Source organism: Bidens hawaiensis, unplaced genomic scaffold (assembly GCF_021521415.1).
Source record: "Bidens hawaiensis isolate Kalapana, Puna unplaced genomic scaffold, B.hawaiensis_p1.1 tig00040113_1, whole genome shotgun sequence".
Classification (NCBI taxonomy): Eukaryota; Viridiplantae; Streptophyta; class Magnoliopsida; order Asterales; family Asteraceae; genus Bidens; species Bidens hawaiensis.
The window spans coordinates 37210-57151 of NW_027505649.1; the positions used below are offsets into that span (position 1 = coordinate 37210).

Below are 19942 nucleotides of genomic sequence, written 5' to 3' on the forward strand. Positions count from 1 at the left end.
TTGAATGGTTTGTTTGTGAATCTTTTTGTTAAAACTTAAGAGACACTGTTTGGACCAGATGGTTGACTTTTGGTTGGTGTCAAAGTCAAAAGAAAACATTGTCGTTGGTTTTTGTCATACAAAAGCTCATGTCTTTACTCTTATTTTCCTTTTAGTTTTGTTCCTACACTTTTCTTTATGTTATTTAGTTATTTTTTAATTTATACTATTTATTGCACCTTTTAATATTATGATCATGCTTCCCAAATAGAGATTGCCAATGTGTGTGATTTAACCAAATACAAATCAATAGAGAGGGTAATTTGTATGAAATAGATTATTTGGTTGTGCTAGTTCAACAAAATTAATTGAACATCATCACAAAATCTTTAGAAAAATACATTTGTACATCACCAAAAATTTAGGGCATGTTTTGGATTGAGTTTGAAAAATGTTTATTGACTTATTTGCTTTTTCAAAAAGTCATTTTAAAAAACCAGGATTTGAAGCTTTTGGAAAACTGTTTTCTAACCATTTAAAAAAACTAAAATAAGAAAGATTTTTGTGATTGCCAAACACGCATTTTAATTTATTGACTTTTTAAAAACACCAATAAGCCAATAAGCATTTTTCAAACTCAATCCCAAACATGCTCTTAGAGGGTATACATATATTTTTGTAAGATTTTACTTATTTGGTTGTCCAAAGATACATTTAGTATCAAATTACAATTGTAACAATGACAATAAACAAATAATATATTATTTTGTTAATAGTGTTAAAATTCTTGAAATAATTTTGAATACAGAATATATTTTTTTAAATAAAAAAGAAAAAAGTTGTCCGGTGTTTTAATTCATCTCAACTTATGTGTTAAAACATTCTAAAAGTTTTACATTTTAATTTATTATTTTAAAACATTCTAAAATTTTTACATTTTAATTTTTTATTATTATTATTATTATTATTATTATTACTATTATTATTATTATATGCAAACTATTCAAAAGTGCAAGCATTCATGGTTACACATGTAGATTCTAGCCAAACCTTGACTTAAAGGTTTTGACAAGAATATAACAACAAACTAAACAACCTTTATGTAGCCCAATCAAATGATCAACATGATGTTTTAATAAAATACTATTAGAAATATAAATTTTAAGTATTTACTTGTTAGAAAACTAGTTACAAACTAACTATATTCCAAATTATCTGGAACAAATAATCTCTACAAGAAGTTAACCCAAAGATTGATTCATTTTGGTACCGTACCCCACATGGCACCCAATCCCTTTTTCACCTTTTATGCAATTCCTTGCCTTTATACAAAGTTCATCTCAACCCTTATAAATTTATAATCACAATTTTTGTCACCTAAACCATTCACACCATAACATTCACACAAAAATGGAATCTCAAAACTCATCATTTTTGTGGGCTTTAATGATTATTTTCGTGTTAATTATAAATATTTCGTCGGTTCAAGGACTTGGTGTTAACTGGGGTACACGTGCAACGCACCCATTGTCACCCAATATTGTGGTGAAACTGATGAAGGATAATGGGTTTAATAAGGTTAAGTTGTTTGAAGCTGAGCCTTGGGTGTTGGATGCACTTAGAAACTCGGGGATTCAAGTTATGCTTGGGATACCTAATGATTTGTTAGCCCCGCTGGCAAGTGGTGTCTCTATTGCTGAGAATTGGGTGACGAAAAATGTTTCCTCTTATGTTTCACGTGGAGTTGATATAAGGTTAGCTCACATATATGTAATGTTCTATTTTTATTATTTATTTTAAATAAAATTTTAACAAAGTTGTGGGGTTTTTTTTTGGACCGGAATAAAAGTAATGTAAACAGACAAGATAAGTTAAACTAGCTAGCTCGTCTAGTCTCTTTTATTTTAACGGGCTGAAATGTTTATCTCGAAATCATCTCGTAAAAAGCTAATGGTTCATCTATTTTTTAAAAAATAATATATTTTTATAAATATTTGTATTTTTTAAACATAGATATATAAAAAAAAACTGAAAATTAATATTTTTAACATTCACACCACACATATATTTAAATCTTTTTGCCGTTAAAAAATAATAATATTTTTAACAGACACGTAATACAATATTCTCAACTCATTTACAAAGCGAGCCTATCCAACTCAACCCGGTTAACTAATAATAATAATAATAATTAATAAATTTAATTTTTTATTTTTGTTAGGTACGTTGCCGTTGGAAACGAACCATTCCTAACAACCTACAAAAACATGTTCACAAACTCCACACTCCCCGCAGTCCAAAACATCCAAGCCGCTTTAATAAAAGCTGGTCTCGGCCGACAAGTGAAAGTTACCGTCCCCTTAAACGCTGACGTCTACCAAAGCGACGACTCTGGTGTCCCTTCCAAGGGCAACTTCCGCACTGACATCCACGACCTCATGATCAACATTGTAAAGTTCCTACGCGACAATGGGGCCCCACTCACCATTAACATCTACCCGTTCCTTAGTCTCTACGCGGACCCACATTTTCCCGTGGACTTTGCATTTTTTGAGGGTACGGGTAAACCGGTGGTGGATGGGTCTGTTTCTTATATGAATGTGTTTGATGCAAATTATGACACGCTTGTATGGGCGTTAGAGAAGAATGGGTTCGGGTCGGTGCCGATTATTGTTGGGGAGATTGGGTGGCCAACGGATGGAGATGTGAATGCTAATATTCAGTATGCTAGGAAGTTTAATCAAGGGTTAATAAGCAGGATCATTCAAGGACAAGGTATGGAAAATTAATAACTATAGGCGTTTATGAGTCGGTTTTAAACTCAAATTGAATTAAAGATTGAAAATTCGGTTTTTGAGTATTTTTTAAGTGCTTGGTTTTGTTTTTATATTCTTTTTTATTTTTGATTTGGGTTTGGTTTTTTGGTTTTGTCATTTAAACATGAAATTTTTGGGTCGAAAAATATTTGACCAAAAAGAATAACTTTGGGTTTAAATTTTCTTGTTAATTAATGATTAAACAGGCAAAATATTTGGGTAATATTGTTTTTTGAATTCTAATAAATTAGCTAACGTTCAAGATAACAATGAAAATCTATAAATTCGGTTTGATTTTAAGTTTTATCGGATAGGTTGATTTGTTTTGATCTTAAACTAAATAAAATACCGAATAGTTGATCCTTGTTTTCTTAAAAGCATTCGGTTTTCAATTCTTTGATTTTTGGTTTGGGTTCGGTTCTGATTTTGGTTATTTCAGGGTTTATCATTTGGGCTTAAAAACGTTTACTGAAAAATTGGCTTCAAATAATGAACGTCGGGACTAAATCTATTTACAAATTAATGAATATTTGATCGTCATACATTTGGCCCAAAATATTTGGATTATGCTGTTTACTAAATTTTTATAAATTACTTTAGTGATTAAAATATAAAATGAAAATTCATGAATTTGGTTGGTTTGGTGTTTCGGTTTATAATTACTCACAAAACCGAAACTGAACAAAAAAAGTTGCTTTTTACGAAAACATAACGAAACCCTCATTTTTTCCCCCACTTTTTCGCTTCAAGCACATATGCTACTAGTGGATTTTCCTTTTTGTTACCTTTAGCTAAGATTTACTATCTAATATTCAAATACTTATCACTTTAATACTCATTATTAGGTACACCTAAACGAAAAACACCACCAGATGTTTACATGTTTGGACTTATAGATGAGGACGCGAAAAGTATTGATCCGGGGAATTTTGAACGACATTGGGGCATTTTTAATTATGATGGGACGGTTAAGTATAGACTAGACTTGGGAAGTAACCGGACCCTGGTCCCAGCTAAGGGGGTCCGATACTTACCAAGACAATGGTGTGTGCTAGCACCAGACGCAAGTGAAACAGACCCTAAATTGGTGGACAGTATTAACTACGCGTGTACATATGCGGATTGTACAAATCTAGGGTACGGGTCATCTTGTGGTGGTTTAGACACTCGAAATAATGCATCTTACGCATTTAATAAGTATTTTCAAAGATTTAATCAACAACAAGGATCGTGTAATTTTAATAATTTATCGGTTATTACAAAAATAGAACCGACAACTGGAAAAGTGAATTGTAGATATGAGATTATGATAGATCTTGGGAAGCACGAGAAGGCACGGAGTCCTGTGGCAGCGGCAGGGTGGCGGTCACAGATGTTCGGTCACTCGGGGGTGGTGGTGTTACTTTTGTCATTGATCATTGGTTGGGTTGCCTGAGTGATTGTAGTTTTGAGTCTTGCAACATTGTGTATGTATTGTGTATGTCTTATGATTTGATTTATGAAATGATTAATAATGATTTCAGCTCATTCGAGTCTTACAAAGCTATTATGTTGCTATTCACTTTTGACATATTTAGCCCGTTTAATTTGTCTTGTTTGAAAAAAGCTATTATGTTGCTATTCACTTTTGACATGTTTAACGTGTTTAACCCGTTTAATTTGGATTTTATTATTAGTAACTTCAATGAACACTTTCATTGTGCAGTTTGGAATGTTAGAGAAGCCATTTCTTAACACTTTTAATTAGAGGTGTGTGAAACCGAAAAAATTAAAAAGGCCAAGCTGAATTAGAAACCGACGGTTCGGTTTTGTTTTTTAGTAAAAATTGAAATATTGGTTTTGGTTTGGTTTGTGTTGTGAAAAAAACCGAAAAAGCCAAACTGAACCAAAAAACCGGTTTTGAATCTTTATGTTTTATAAACTTGGAAATTTGTTTTATTTTTAATGTTAATCGGTTATGCTTTGTCGTTTTGGATGAAATTAAATCATTTTAAATGTAAGTATCTTTTATTAGCTCTTAATATTCTAGATCAAAATGTACAATACTATATTAATTATTTATTTTTTTAAATGTATTTGGCCCAATTTCAAAATATTTTAAGTTTCGTTCTCTCAAAAATTACTAGCCCGATTAGCAAAACCGAAAAAACCAAATCCAAAAGTGAATTGAACCCGAAAACTGAAACTTTGGTTTTCGGTTTGGTTTTAGCCCAAGATCGCACCGAACCATACTACACACTGAAGACTTAATCTTGATTTGTTAAGTGATTAAAGTTCAGGGTTTGTTTTGTTAAGTTTTATATTAATATTTATTTAGCATGATAAGAATATTATGGATTATTCTAAAATAAGATTGTTTTGTTTTCGAAGTTAGGTTTGGCTTGAAGAGCAAGTTTAGTAGAACTATAAATAGGGGTCTAGGTTATTGTTTATTTTGTAAGTCAAGAGAACTCTTTCTTCTCCATGTAAGTTTGATAAGTTCGTTTGGTTATATGAAAAGAGTCGAGGGTTGTCATCCCTATATCTTGTGTTCATTTGTTTAATCTGATTGTTTGATCTGTCTGGGCCAACACACACCCCTCTTTGAATGAGCTCTCACCGTGTGAAATGCAAAATGTTTTTTCTCTTTAAATTAACTTATCGGCATGACTCTTTTCATGAGGTTAATATTGTTGTAAAAGTTGTTGAAACTGGGTTTTACAAATTTTAACATACCCGCATTATCTATGTTGTGCGGGTAATTACCCACTAGTTACGTTTAGAATTTTGGATGACAACAAACATGAAATCTAGCTAAACTGCTAGAGCCTTAAGGTTTTAAACTCAAACCGAATCGGTTTTAAACTCAATCTAGAATTTTGGATAACAGACTTCAACCTAGAGGTGTACAAAACCGGTTTTAAACTCAAACCGAACCGATTTGGTCAACGGCTGGTCAAAACCGGTTTGACTCACTGGTTCGGTTTATAAACTGGTTTAGAAGCAAAATAGGCTGCCCTGGTCACGTCGGTTCGGTCTGGTTTACAAACCGGTTTAACCAATTTTAACCGGGTTTCCTGAAAATGGTGGTTTAGGTCAGTTTGGGAACCGCTTTAGGTGAAACCGGTTTTTAAAGCAAACCGGTTATGTTCGGTTTGCCTAAAACCGGTCCCAAACCGGTTTTTTTACACCTCTACTTAAACCTAACTTAGCCTAGCGCCAGGAAAGTTCGAAGAGGCCTAAAAGTGGGTTAGCCCAATAGTTTAAAGCCCAACAAGAGCCCAAGAAAACAAAAAGGTCTGGTTCAAGCGTTTCTAAAATAATATATAATAAATCCTTTAAATGTTTTTCTTTCTAATACAAACTTTTTTTGTTTTGTTTTGTTAATTTTAATTAATGTAGGGTCTTTAAAAATAGGTGTATTGGTTTTCATTAATCCTAATTATCATCTTTTAGTCGTTGATGGTCTCAGCTAACGAGTTGGCTGCTGACGGTTCCATCTCTTAATGTATTTGTTCACAACAGTCTGCAACTAATAGTATCCTCATGCTGTTAGTTACAGATCGCAGGAAAAATGTTTGCGGTCAGAAAAGTCACATTTTTTGCTGGAAAACTCAACATGAACACCTTAAGACTATACACTATGGGCGCTTCCGAGAGGGGAGAAGGGTGCCGTGGAGGTGCGAACACCGCCGGGGGCGTGCTGGGGTGGGGCGCGGAAAGGTGTGGGTTGAAGGGGAAGGCGGGCGCGGAAGGTGAAGGGGAAGATGGAGTCCCCCCCACCCCCACAACGGATTTATTACCGTTATAAAAAAATCAATTTTAAATAATATAAAATACATATATATACATATACCATTCACCCAATCTCTAAAAACATCTCATTCTCCCATTTAAACTTTTTAAAACTTTCTCTCCAAAATATGTCTTCCGACTCATTTTTGACACCCGACTTCCAGTACGGGATCGCGTAGGTGCTCATGATCGGTTGATGAAAGATTTTTTTTCGCCGGACGTGACTTTTGATTCGGAACGATTTTGGCACCGTTTTCGGATGAGTCGCCAACTATTTTTACGAATATTTGGTGATTTAGAACGCGTTTATGCATTCTTCCAACAACGGCCGGACGCGAGAGGTAAACTGGGATATTCAACAATGCAAAAATGCACGAAGGCAATTCATCAACTAGCGTACGGGACTGCGAGCGACGCCATGGAAGAGTATTTACAGATGTCGGAGACAGTGGCTCGTGAGGCGCTTCACACATTCTGTGAATGCGAGTATTATTATTCTAATTATTTATTTCAAAACCGTAACATTTTGAGTATGAATTTTATAAAATTTGTTAAACTTAGGTATTCCACAACTATATCATAAAAAATATTTGAGGAAGCCGACTTAAAAAAATATACGAGGTGCATCAACAAAGACACGGTTTTCCCGGGATGCTTGGTAGCCTCGATTGCACACACTGGGAATGGAAAGCCTGTCCTGTTGCTTGGCAAGGTCAATATCATCGGGGTGATCATGATGGCCCAACAGTTATTCTTGAGGCGACTGCATCATTTAATCTTTGGATATGGCATGCATTTTTTGGATGCCCGGTGCAAACAATGATGTAGCTGTGATTAATGCGTCCCCTATTTTTGACCGCCTCACAGACAGAGTCTCACATGACACCTCATTTTCCACGAACGATGTCAACTACAAATACGGATATTATCTAGTCGACGGTATTTATCCGGAGTTGGCCACGTTGGTTCTTAGCTTTACGTGCCCGACTGACGAAAAACGTCAGTATTTCAAGAAAAAACACGAGTCAGCAAGAAAAGGTATTGAAAGGGCATTCGGGGTATTAAAGAAACGTTGGTCTATCATTAGACAACCGGCTCGTTTTCAACAAATGGATAAGTTAAGAAACATAATATACACTTGCATTATCTTGCATAATATGATATTGGAGGACTCGGGTAGAGCAATTTTCTAAGGCGAGTACAATGATGAGACAGAGCCGATCTGTACACTAAACGAAGATGAGAAACTTGCAAATTTATTTAAAACACGAAAAAGGGAAACGAATTTCAGCCTTCGATCGGATTTGGTTGAACATCTTTGGAGTAATAAGCAAGCTGACGGCGAGGACGACGACTAAAAATAACTGTAATTTTTTTTATATGTTTTGATATTTAATTTATTTTGTATTTTAGTATTATTGTATTGGATTATTTTGTTTTATGAAAAAAAAGAAAAAAGGTTGGCTTCGAAGCCCCCCTCACCATAGAGGAGCTTTATGTCCTGGGGCTTTGATGTCCCTAGTGCCCACGTGACGCTGACGTGGCACTGTGGAGGGGCTTCGAAGCCCTCCACCATAGCATACAGCCTAACCACTACCACTAACTAACTCACCACCTACCAAACACCACTACTTTAGCACCACCAACCAATTCCGACGATGGTTCTAGGGTTCCGACGACCTCAATAATTGGGAATTTTACTAGAAAAAGGTTTTTAAAGATCCAATCTATGGTTACACGGATGTTTGGGACGAAAATGTTGAGTTTTCCCGATTACATACGAGTTTTCCGGCCAAAAATGTTTTTCCGGCGACCTACAACTAACGGCGTTAGAATTCTGTTAGTCATGGACCGTTGGGAACAAATATGATAAAAAGTGGGATCGTTATCAGCCAATTCGTTAGTTGGGACCAACAACTTTCAAAAGATGATAGTTGGGATTAATAAAAACCAATACACCTTAAAAATATTATTCATATAGAACTAGCTTTTATTTGTAAGATATTTGTCTAATAAAAAATAAAGATAAAAACCACTTTTACCATTGTTAATCTTTGTTGCTTTATTTGTTTAACGACTATTTAGATCATTGACGGACCATTGACCTATGTGATCATTTTCATTCCATCCTAGGACGAAACCTACCATAAGTTAGAAACCCCCGGACTCAATCTAAACCTCTATATTTTTTTATTTATCATAATTTAACTTGAACTCAAAACCTCCCTTTTCTTTAAAATGAAGTCTTTGATGTGTTAGGTATATTTAATCATCCACACAAAAATGGAAATAATGCTTACTCCCTTTTACAAAGTTCAAAATGAATAATCCAGAACTTCAATTACATGTTTTTTCTGGTCATGAAGTAATTTCATCCACTGGAGTTGTATTCTACAAAACAAAACCTATATTTGTTTCCTTCTTATTATGGTCCAAATAAACAAAAAGCCAAGGATATTAATGAGCTCATATATCTACTACTCTAATAAAATACTACTACTTCATGCTAATTGTCACTCTCTTAATCCTTCTCACACTTTTTAACCCATTTTCAAAATATGAATCCCACATGGGTCATTTACCCACTCAGTTTAGTTTTATTCGGATCTACGATCTTTTATTCCAGTCAAACCCTAAATTGCAAAACTCTCCCAACTCCATAAACTTCTATCGCCCTTCTCCACCGCCACCGCCACCACCACTGCCAGCACAGGAATCTTACCAACCGCCACCACAAGAACCAGTTCCTTCTCCTCTAGGGACTTGGTACCCCAGTCAATACAAGTATCGCCACTCGCCGTCATGTTCCGTTTCGTTCACTATCAAATCCTCCAATTCTGGTAACTTTTCCAGCGATGATCCGTTTGGAGTCTATCCATGTGAGTCTGCTTCGTGAGATAATGGTACTTATATGATTTATAGTTATTTTACATGAATTTCAGGTTAAAGCAGGTTTAGTGTTTTACATGAATTAGGATGTTAACAGTGGAAGTTATAGATTGATATCAACATATTTAGGATTTTACATGAATTTTAGGGTAAAAAATTGTAGGCGACATAACTGATTGTGTAACTTGCTTTGGTTTATGATTTATAGGTGTAGTTTTGTTTTATTTGTGTAACTTGCTTTGGTTTATAACTTCTCTTAGATTTTACAAAAAAAAAATAATAATAAAAATAAACTAGAGATGGTTACATGACTGAATTGATACGTTATGTTGTATTAATGTAAACTTAACTGCTATATATCTTTAATGTAAAATATCATCACTTTTTTCTAACGCAATTTTTTTTCAATATGGATGTAATTGTGTTGTAGCTAATTGCTTTCCAACTTTTTTTTATCTAACTGTTTTTTAAATTTATTTAATATTTACATAAATATTTATTTTTTATGTATTAGCTATCTGATAAACAAGACATATTGACCAATACAACCACAAATGTAGTGTACAAGGAAATTACACATATTTGTAACATATTTGTGTAATGCCTGTTTTGTAATTCCTGTAATTTTTAATATAAATTGTAATTGTATTAATAAATATATGATATTTGTGTTAACTGTATTTTGTTTAATAGTTAAAGTTTAAAATTTTCTTCAATTTATCGTGTAACACATAGGGTTTTAAACTAGTTTATACATTATATGTATACTTTTTTTCTATGTCATAAAGTAGCAAAACTCATAATATTCTAACTAAAAATAATAGTGACTACTTTTGCAAAATATCAAAGTTATCTATTTCGTTTAGCTCAATTATGCTATCTTAAAAACCACCAGGTGACCAATTAAATCATTTTGAAATTATTTTATTTAATATGAAATTGAACAAAATCAATCTGCCATTATTTGACTTAGCGCCAGCCCATTGGTTAACAAAAACCCACCGTTGGAGTCAATTTTAGGGCCCAACTGATTTTGTTTGAACCAACACCACACCACTTAGCCCCCTCTTTCACTTTCATGGATTGCCAATCATCAAGAGATTCTAAAACATTCATTCCAATAGACTACTTCATCATCACTATGGTGAGATGTTCACAAAGTTTTCCTATAAGGTTTCCTATTGGAGTCTTGGGTTCGATCCTAACAACATGGGCGGATCCACCTTTTAGATGGATGGTTCTCAGAAACCATCCGAGTTTTGAAATAATAGAGTATTGCTGTATAGAAAATAATATAGTGAACCACCTTATATAAATTAAAAAGGAACCATCTTGATTTGAATATAAGTTGTTGGCTTGATGGATAACTCCTATTAATTGGTTAAGTGAAGGTTACTTTCTTTTAAATTTTTTTTATGCTGTCTTTTAGGGTTTCATAAACCAAAACTTTTAAATAAAGACACAATTACAAACGACGTTCTTTGCCTTTTTCCACTCTCCACCACGATTACAAAGGCACCACTCCTCCTTCTTTGGCTAGTCCGGGCATCCGGCCGACCAGAGACCATCGCCGCACGGTGCGGGCTCGTGCCTTTCTCCGTCTACACAGCCTTGCTAGTTGCTACTCTTCCTCGAATCCTCCGACCGTGGCGGTGAGTTTAGATTCATTTGTTAATTGTTCTTGATATTATTAATTACTTAGATTCATATGTTAATTGTTAAGTTATTTGTTAAAGTTTAGATTACAATTAGCAAATTAAACAACTGGTAAAGCATTATTATGTAATGAACCGACCCGAATGTCGAACCGACCCGAATCGTCAAACCGACCCAAAATTTTTATATCCGATTCCATGATATCGAAGCATTTAAAGAGAGTGCACCACCTGAAAAAAATTTCCTGGATCTGCCACTACCTAACAAGTTCAAAAGTCTGTAAATATGATGAACACTAATGGTCGAAAGATCCCGTGGGTCAAATGGTATTTAATGATAGCCTCTAAAACAAAAGGAGGGAATGGGAATATGAAGTTTGGAAAGTTTTAATTTTCGTTACTTTGAAAATGGCATGGGAGGTTCATAATAGTCTACACTTTCTTTGGGTTAAAGCTATAAATTTGATATATGGGGCCAGGTTGGCTTTTGGGTTGGTTCAAACGTGGGTAGTGAAAGTGGTGTCCAGAGTCGTATTGTTAAATCCATTACTATTCTTCACTTTTAAAGATTTTGTTCCCATGTCTATAGTTTGGAGAATGGTGAAAAACGGTGATTCTACGTCATTATGTTCAATAGGTTAATTTCAATAAGAATCTAGATTGTTTGAATAGGGAATTGGAGTTTCTAAATGGATTTTCGGTTAAGTCGGTTAAAAATGTGATTTACCTATGCATTCCCCAGATGGGGAAAGTTCCACTAGGCGGAACCAAATGATGCGTATGAAGATTATGGTTTGGACATTCCTTTGATATCGTGTTCGTGTTGCTCGAAACATGCTGAGACGACCGAGCATATTTTTGGAGATTGTGATGTAGCTGCTTGGATTTGAAATGTCGTTGCTCATTGGCTTGAAGTGACCTTTCTTTCGTCTTTGGCTCTTCAGATTATGCTTTTTAGATCGATACTATTACCATTAATAATAAAGAAAGAATATTGATTATAGAAAATATTGTAATTACTACTTGGTAAATGATTTTAGAAACGATATGATCTTCGTCTCGAGCCTAAACAAACGTGATAATATTTTTGATGATGTTATTTACTCATTCTTATGGTATTCTAGCACCGATTCTAAAGCTAGCTAGAACAGGTTTTGTTGATTAGTTAAAAAAATTCATTTTTGATGATGTAATTTTGGTTTTTGTTTTATTTTTACCGATGTGAGTTTTATAAATATAACCGTTAAATAAAAAAACAAATATTAAAAATGTAATTGTGAATCTAGCTACATGTGCAATACTATAATCCTATACAATTTTAGGAAGTTTTTGTATTTGACCTGAAAGAACATCATGGTGTTCAAAATTCCTCTATGTTTCGATGGATCCTCATGATTGATCTAGGATTTTTTTTTCTTGTGACATTTTCCGGATGTTAATAAGAAGACATGTTTATTAAAGGTTGTATTAAAGGTGGTAACATTTTAATAAATATGAGTGCATATTAATGTTTATGCTATTTATCTTTTTGGTTCTATACTTCCTATAGTATTTAGTTTCTTTTCTTTCTTTCTTTCTTTCTTTTTTTTAACGGAACTATATGATATCTAGTTAATCTAGGGAACTTGGGGTCTCGCCGGAAGTAACCTCTCTATCTTTAGGGATAGAGGTAAGGTCTGCCTACATCCCATCCTCCCCAGACTCTACTTATGATAGCTTAGGCTATTTGTGGGAAATACTGGGTATGATTGATTAATTGATTATTTTAGGTAACTTGATACCTAGTATGGTAATAGTATAAAACAACAAACTTAGTGCATCTATAGATATTTTGAGCCACAAATGTTACATTCATTAGCACGTGATTACTCATTTGTCCATTAGGAGCATAAGACTACATACATTCCTTAATATAGCTAGCAATGATAGATTCATAAATTATTAAATAACTAAGGGTTGCATGACTCACCATTGAAGTCAATTCTTGGGACCCAACCAAAAGTTCGAGAACTCATACCATGTAGCCCACACCACCCATAAACGACTAGCCATCAACCAGGTGGCTTCCTGCTTAGCCCTTTGTTTTCCTGTGGAACCAGTCGGCCTTTTAAAAGTGTAAAACCATGTGTTTCTTTTCTATTTTTATAATATGTTTCACATGTAACTTTATTTGCTAAATAAATATTACATTTACACAACTTATTCATAACCATCATATAGGAAAGAAAGTGTTAGAAAACACTTGTGATAGCATAGTTATTTTCACCAAGGCATAAAAAGGAAATTTCACTAACTTTGAAAAAAAAATTATACGTAATTATGGTTAATATAAGTATTATATACTCGGTTTATGTTCTATGATTTGAGAGCTTTGCATGCAACAAACCAAACCAGGTCCAAATCAAAGTTCACATGAATGAGATATCGATGGAGCGATGTTTAAAAAGTTGGAGAAATAAAAAAAAGCTCCAATAAAGCATCGTTGCATTTATTGTTGTTAAGAAGCATAAGTGGAGAGTATACAAATGCATGCTTTGAACAAGAAAAGGATGAATGTGTTTGTGTAAGACGTAACAACATTACGTTTAACGCCTTCATGACCCCATAATTGTTATGGAACATGCTTCAAACATTGTTCAATGCATGACACATGGAGTTATAAATACATTGAAAGAATTTTGGGTGTAAGATTAAATATTCAAGAAATATTAATTCATCTTTGTTGTTTTGTTTCATAAACCTTGGTTCTTATTTCCACTTCTATGTAGATCTTTGTTGTCCATGTGAATCATATCAGTAACATTACCAAACGTAATTGATAATGTTACAACTATTAAACTTTTATCAGAAAACGAAAATGAATACAACTTATTAAAATACTCCATGGGGGAAGATTTTCAGTAACAACTCAATCCGTCATATTTTGAAACATTGCCACACGATGGTTTAAATTTTAACCTTTATAAAGTTAATTAAATCCATTTGTCACCCTATTCCATAACTCGTCTAATATATTATGAAAGTACACATTCGATGATGCTAGTAAAAGTAACTAAAAAACCTAATATATGACATTAAGTTAATATAATATTGTTTTGTACCAGACAAAAATTTTAGGATGAATGAATCATTTGGGACCCAAAGACCCATACCATTTAACCTCCACCACTTGCATAAACGTTTAGAGTTTGGACATCAACCAAGTGATTTCCTGCTTGACCCATACTGCATTGGGAAACGTGAAAAGTCATGATTTTCGTTACCATTTCTACGATATCCACGTTTACATTCACATATCCAGATACTCTGAGTGAGTTTTGTAAATTATATGAAGTGAAAAGTAGAGAAAAGATAAAATGTTATGTGAGAAAATCAAAGTTTGGTTTACACTGTTCATAAACGTATATTTTATTAATATTTTTTGAAAGTGGCTGTGAGTGAGGAGAAAAAATATAATGATAAAAATATGAAAAAAAAAATTAATTGAAAAAATTGAAAAAATATAGTGATTTTGGTGTGACTATATGGATATGAATAGAGAATGGGTGCGAATGTTTTTAATGTTACAAGTGTGTATTTTAATTAGTTTAAGACAGACTTATGTAAAGAGATGACACATGTCTCGCACAGTCAAAATTAAAAACTCTCGGTTTTTTACTACTTACAATTCTTTTGTCTTCATCTCATAGTTATTTATTAATTCTTCCAAAAATTTAGTGTTTGATGATAAGAGTTCATAATTGAAGATAACATTCCATGGAATAATTGATTGAATATTATATGTTTGTGTAGAAGATATCTGCTCCGTAGGTCCAACACAGATTAATCCATAAGGAATCCTACATTAAACCTTAAAGCCCACCAGCAAGCATGAACTATCCCTTAGACTACGAGACTTGTAAAGGTTATATACCTAATACCCCAAACTAGATGAAGTGTGGAATGCATGTTCGTACAAAACTATTATGATTTTGAACATAAAGAAACATGGGCGGCCCTAAGGATGTATGATGTGGGCGTCAGGCTGGACACGCTTTTTTTGGGGCATAAAAAATTTTAAATTTTCCCGATGCTATATATAGAATACCTGAATGTTTATAATCTCACAATTTTTATAATACTCAAAAGACTCATTAGACCCACTTTTTTCAAATTATTCAAAGATTTATAGGCTCATTAGAAATTCAAAAAGATTCATTACTTTTAATTAATCAATAAAAGTTAAATAAATAAATAAAAAAGAAAAGCATAGGCAGGATAACAACAAAGTTGACTTCGAACACCGGTAGTCACGATAGTATCTGCAGAAAGGAATTTCTCGAAACTGTAGTTTTTGAAATCTTACGATCCACAATGCCCAAGAAAGAATTAGCATGTTAGCGATGGTAGCTATAAAAAACGTAATATTAGAGAACATAAACTGCGAAGAGTTGATTCACCAACTTGCGATCAAGAATGTTAGGAGAGATTTACAAATCATCGGTTAACTATTAGCCTATTCAGTATGCCATAAACTCATTTTTATACTATGATTTTGCTAATTGTTATGTTTATTGTCATAAGTTTAATCGGTGCATAAAAAAATATGTTTAACATTATTTATTACGTTGAGGTTTAGAGGCATATTCTTTCCGACTCGGGTTACGCACATGATTTCTCATGACCGGCCGTGCATAAGAACATCGTGGGTTATAGGGTTTCCAACTTCCAAGAGGGCATCGCCCCTGGCAGGGGTTGTGTATGTAGTCATGTTTATGAGCTCATGACTATGGGTAAAAAACCGGGCAAAACTAACACAAGTTAGAATGGTCAAATTAATCGTTTTAGTTTTCGCGTTGTGATTTTGTAATATTCTAGCCTCTCGCTTTTGGCTGGACTTCTTATTTTACTATTGATAAAGATTTATCTCGACGTTCATCCACACTTGATTCATGGAATCTAGAGTTAAATATATAAACACACGCAAGCTTGTTAGTTAATTTTAAATGAGAAATAAACAACAAAAACAATAAAGAAAACACCAATTACAAATTTTTCTTTTACTTGAACCGAAGTCATTAGTTGATCAAAGTGTTACTAAGTCACAATGCAATAATTGTATTCACCAATATTAAACGAGTCTACACGAAACACAACATGAACCCAACATTTTTTGGGTATGTACGTACTAGTTATAGTTATATATTTATTTTTTTGAATAACAACTCATAGACTCTCCAACTCTACTCCTAAGTCACATATTTTTTTGACAACTATGAAACTTAATTCACAATAAAAAAAAAAAAATATTATCTATTAGCTTAAACACGGTTTTACATACAAGATATTTTGAGAATATGTGATGCTCTATTTCCACTTAGCACGTGATACACAAGGAATGAAACTAAACGCATTTATGCATGGTCATTGGTCGGTACCTTATTTCCATGAATAGCATTAGTTGTACCAACTAAATTCGTTGCTCGTGTATTTCATTAATCACCGACGTATGCTATTAACTTTTCATTTCATTAGTTTCAAATAAGTAATAAGTGTAGAGGTGAGTGTGACAAGTTTATTCACACACAACATCTACTATTCTAAGGAAAAGTTATAAAAGAGAGAATTATTAGGGTCGTCTCTGAGAATCTTAATATCTTGGTCGAGCTAAAATAAAAAGGCCCGTAGGCTTAACGAGTAACGAAAGCTAATTTTTTTAAATGACATTAACGTTATAACAATAAAAATAACAAAAATACAATAATAAAATTAAATACAATAATAGCTAACCGCTAACCCATGATTCGTGCAACTCTCTTAGCATTCATGACTAAAGATTGCCTGATTACATGTTCGCAGCCTTTATTATCAAAATATCCAATCGTTCGACCAAATAGTGGAACAATCGTAAAATAAAATAGTCAAATAGTTAAATGTTAAAATCATGCCCTGGTGAGTCACCGAGTTGGTATGGAGGTGGTCGGTGTTCTGTTCGGTGGCGCCAGCAGTGGCGGATTGCTGGAGATGGTGGTGACTAGTGGCAGGGAACTAAAGAAAGAGGGTTGAAACCTGGAAGGGGGAACGAGAACGAGGAAGCGTCGCCCGAGGCCTTATCCTTCTTCCGATCAAAAAGCCTAAAACTTCGGTTTGAAACTCGGAAAAACTTAACAGCGTTAAGTGTTTTTTAATGGAGGTCTATTGAGACAAAAATAGTTGAAAGATTGGACCGTTTATAGTGATTTTTAAAGGTAAAACTATTATCGACCAACACACAAAATATAAAATTATTTATTTCCAATTTTCCTTTACTAAATTACGAAACAACCAGTGTCTTAAAACTGTCCCCTATAAATACTTTGAACCATATTCTCTTTCCTTCACCATTAAACCCTCATGTTGTACCTTAGACATGCTACTAATCAAAAGCTCATCAACTCCCTCACTCACTTCATGGTTCCAACAACAAACTCCTAAACCATTCTCATCGTCACGAGAACCCGATTTCAATCATTTAATCCACAAACCACCCACACTTTCATTGCATTCACCCAACAAGATCATCAGAGCCTTATCAGACATTGATTTACTCACTCTTTCACTCAACACTTCAAACTGTTTGAGTTCGGGTTTGGATGTTCATGAGGTACAGGTTATGGTGGACGGGTCCGGTGGAGGAACTGGTGGTGGGAAGATTTGCAGTGGTGGTGGTGGTGATAATGGTGGTTATGAGAATAGTATAGATGTTTATTACCGGAATATGATTGAAGCGAACCCGAATAACTCGTTGGTTCTTGGAAATTACGCCAAGTATTTGAAAGAGGTAACATTTCAATAATCTTATTATTCATCATGTAGATATTAACTCACTAAAAACTCAAAACGAGTCGAGTTTGAATGAGCTTGAGCCGACTCACGAGTCTGAACCATTCTATTATTATTTATTAAATAAGTATTTATGTGATAACTATTATTATTACATATAAATTGATAATAAATATAACTAAGAACAATATGTTATTTTTTCAGTTATAATATAATATATGAAATTATTAAAATAATGTATTCTTTTTAATTAATTTATAATAAACGAGCAAAGGTTGATTTTGAAAAAAACTATGCTCGAGCTTTAGAAAATACAGCTCGAAACAAGTCAAGTTCGAGCTCTCTAAGTCTAAGTTTTAGTAGGGCTAAGTGAGCGGAGCCGGGGTGGACTCAGGATTGACTCGTTCTGAAATAGAAAGCTCGAGTCAAGTTCGAGGTGTTGCTTTGAACAATCCTAGTTTTGACTTTTGATTGATAATTTCAAACAGGTTCGAGGTGATGCTTTGAAAGCCGAAGAGTATTGCACTAGAGCGATACTAGCTAACCCGAGTGACGCAACTGCTTTGTCAATGTATGCTGATTTGATTTGGGATACACGAAAAGATGCATCGCGTGCACAGAGTTACTTCGATCAAGCAGTTAAAGCTTCTCCAGACGACAGGTAATATAAACATCTTGATTTTGATAGGTTGTTTTTTTTTTGAACATTGTTTGACTGATTAGTGTTTGTTTAATGATGATACAGTTATGTTATGGCTACTTATGCGCGGTTTCTTTGGGATGCGGACGAAGAAGAACCTGACATGAACCTAACAACACCGAGTTTCGTTCATGAGGCTGCTTCACAACAGTTTCCAATTGTTGCCGTGTAGTAGGGATGACGAATCGTATAATAACAAAGATATTGTGTAGTGATCGTCTAACTCGTCATCAGTTCGTTATGTCTTGTAATTTTTGATCGATTATGAAAATTTTGAGTTCAAGATGACAATATTCTATCAATATACAATAGTTTCTAATTTATTATGAGAGAATTAAGTCGATTTGTAATTAGTATGTGATAAATGTAATAAAATGATTCAATGATATGTTATCAATTTGGTAAATTTCTTGTTTCGTCATTGGAACAAGTCTCATCACGTTTTTTTTACTACAAATAACTATTCTTAAATGATACTATAATATTTTGTTACATATATATTTTGTTACTCATTATGATTAAATTAAGCCAATTTGTAATTAGTATGTAATAAATGCAACAAAATGATTCTATGATTTGTCATCAATTTTTTAGGACAAATAATTAATCTTTATTGACACTATAATATATTGTTTTAGTAAAAATTTAAATCTTAGAATAATTTAATCTAGAAGTTGTGGAAGATAAAAATAATCTATATCCAACCAACACATTTGACCTATTCCCTTTAAAGGTGTTCACGGTTCGGTTTCAAACCGTAGTCATTGGTTTGGTTTTAGGTCGATGTTTTTGCTTATCTTTCAGCTGGTCGGTTTCAATGTTTTCAAACCGTATCAAACAGTTTGGTTTACGGTTTATACCGAAAAACAACCGTATAAAAAATGATCGCACCGTAATAATTTACCTTACTACATTTTTTGAAACATTTCATATCATTAGGCATATTTAAAAATAAATTGATTGAACTCTATTTAGATCAAATTAAATCAGAAGTGGGATCAGTTTCATATCCTCATATCTCAACACAACAAAGCAAACTGACCATTTCTGTATTTTCTAACTTCTAAATTTTAGACCCTAAAAAGTATTTTCCACCGGTGTAATATCATGGTAATGTAATGTTAATTGTTTAAAAACAAGATGTTTCCAAGTTCATGTTGAAATCGATTATGTACCTTTGTTTTCTAAATGCCGAAATCGCTTAATTTGGACATCTCATATAAAAGCCAAACAAGCCCAAACCGTGAAACCAAACCGGAACCAAACAGTTAATTGGTTTGGTTCGGTTTAAGAGAATTATGGTTTGGTTTTGGTTAACAAAATAAAAA

The 19942-nt window shown here is 33.5% G+C and overlaps 2 protein-coding genes across 2 annotated transcripts in view; both read left to right on the plus strand.

Moving 5' to 3' along the window:
• The first annotated feature begins 1260 nt into the window (after nt 1–1260).
• Nucleotides 1261–4230, plus strand: LOC143614504 (glucan endo-1,3-beta-glucosidase 5-like). The gene is made up of 3 exons (XM_077087925.1): nt 1261–1733; nt 2201–2754; nt 3641–4230. The coding sequence occupies exons 1-3, from the start codon at nt 1390–1392 to the stop codon at nt 4228–4230; spliced, it is 1488 nt and encodes a 495-aa protein (XP_076944040.1). The 5' UTR covers nt 1261–1389.
• A 13271-nt stretch (nt 4231–17501) lies between these two features.
• LOC143614505 (uncharacterized) overlaps nt 17502–19942 on the plus strand; it is a 55520-nt gene continuing 53079 nt past the window's right edge. The window contains exons 1-2 of the mRNA XM_077087926.1: nt 17502–17912; nt 18403–18575. Of these exons, the coding sequence (XP_076944041.1) occupies nt 17502–17912; nt 18403–18575 (584 nt within the window). The remainder of the gene's footprint in view (nt 17913–18402; nt 18576–19942) is intronic.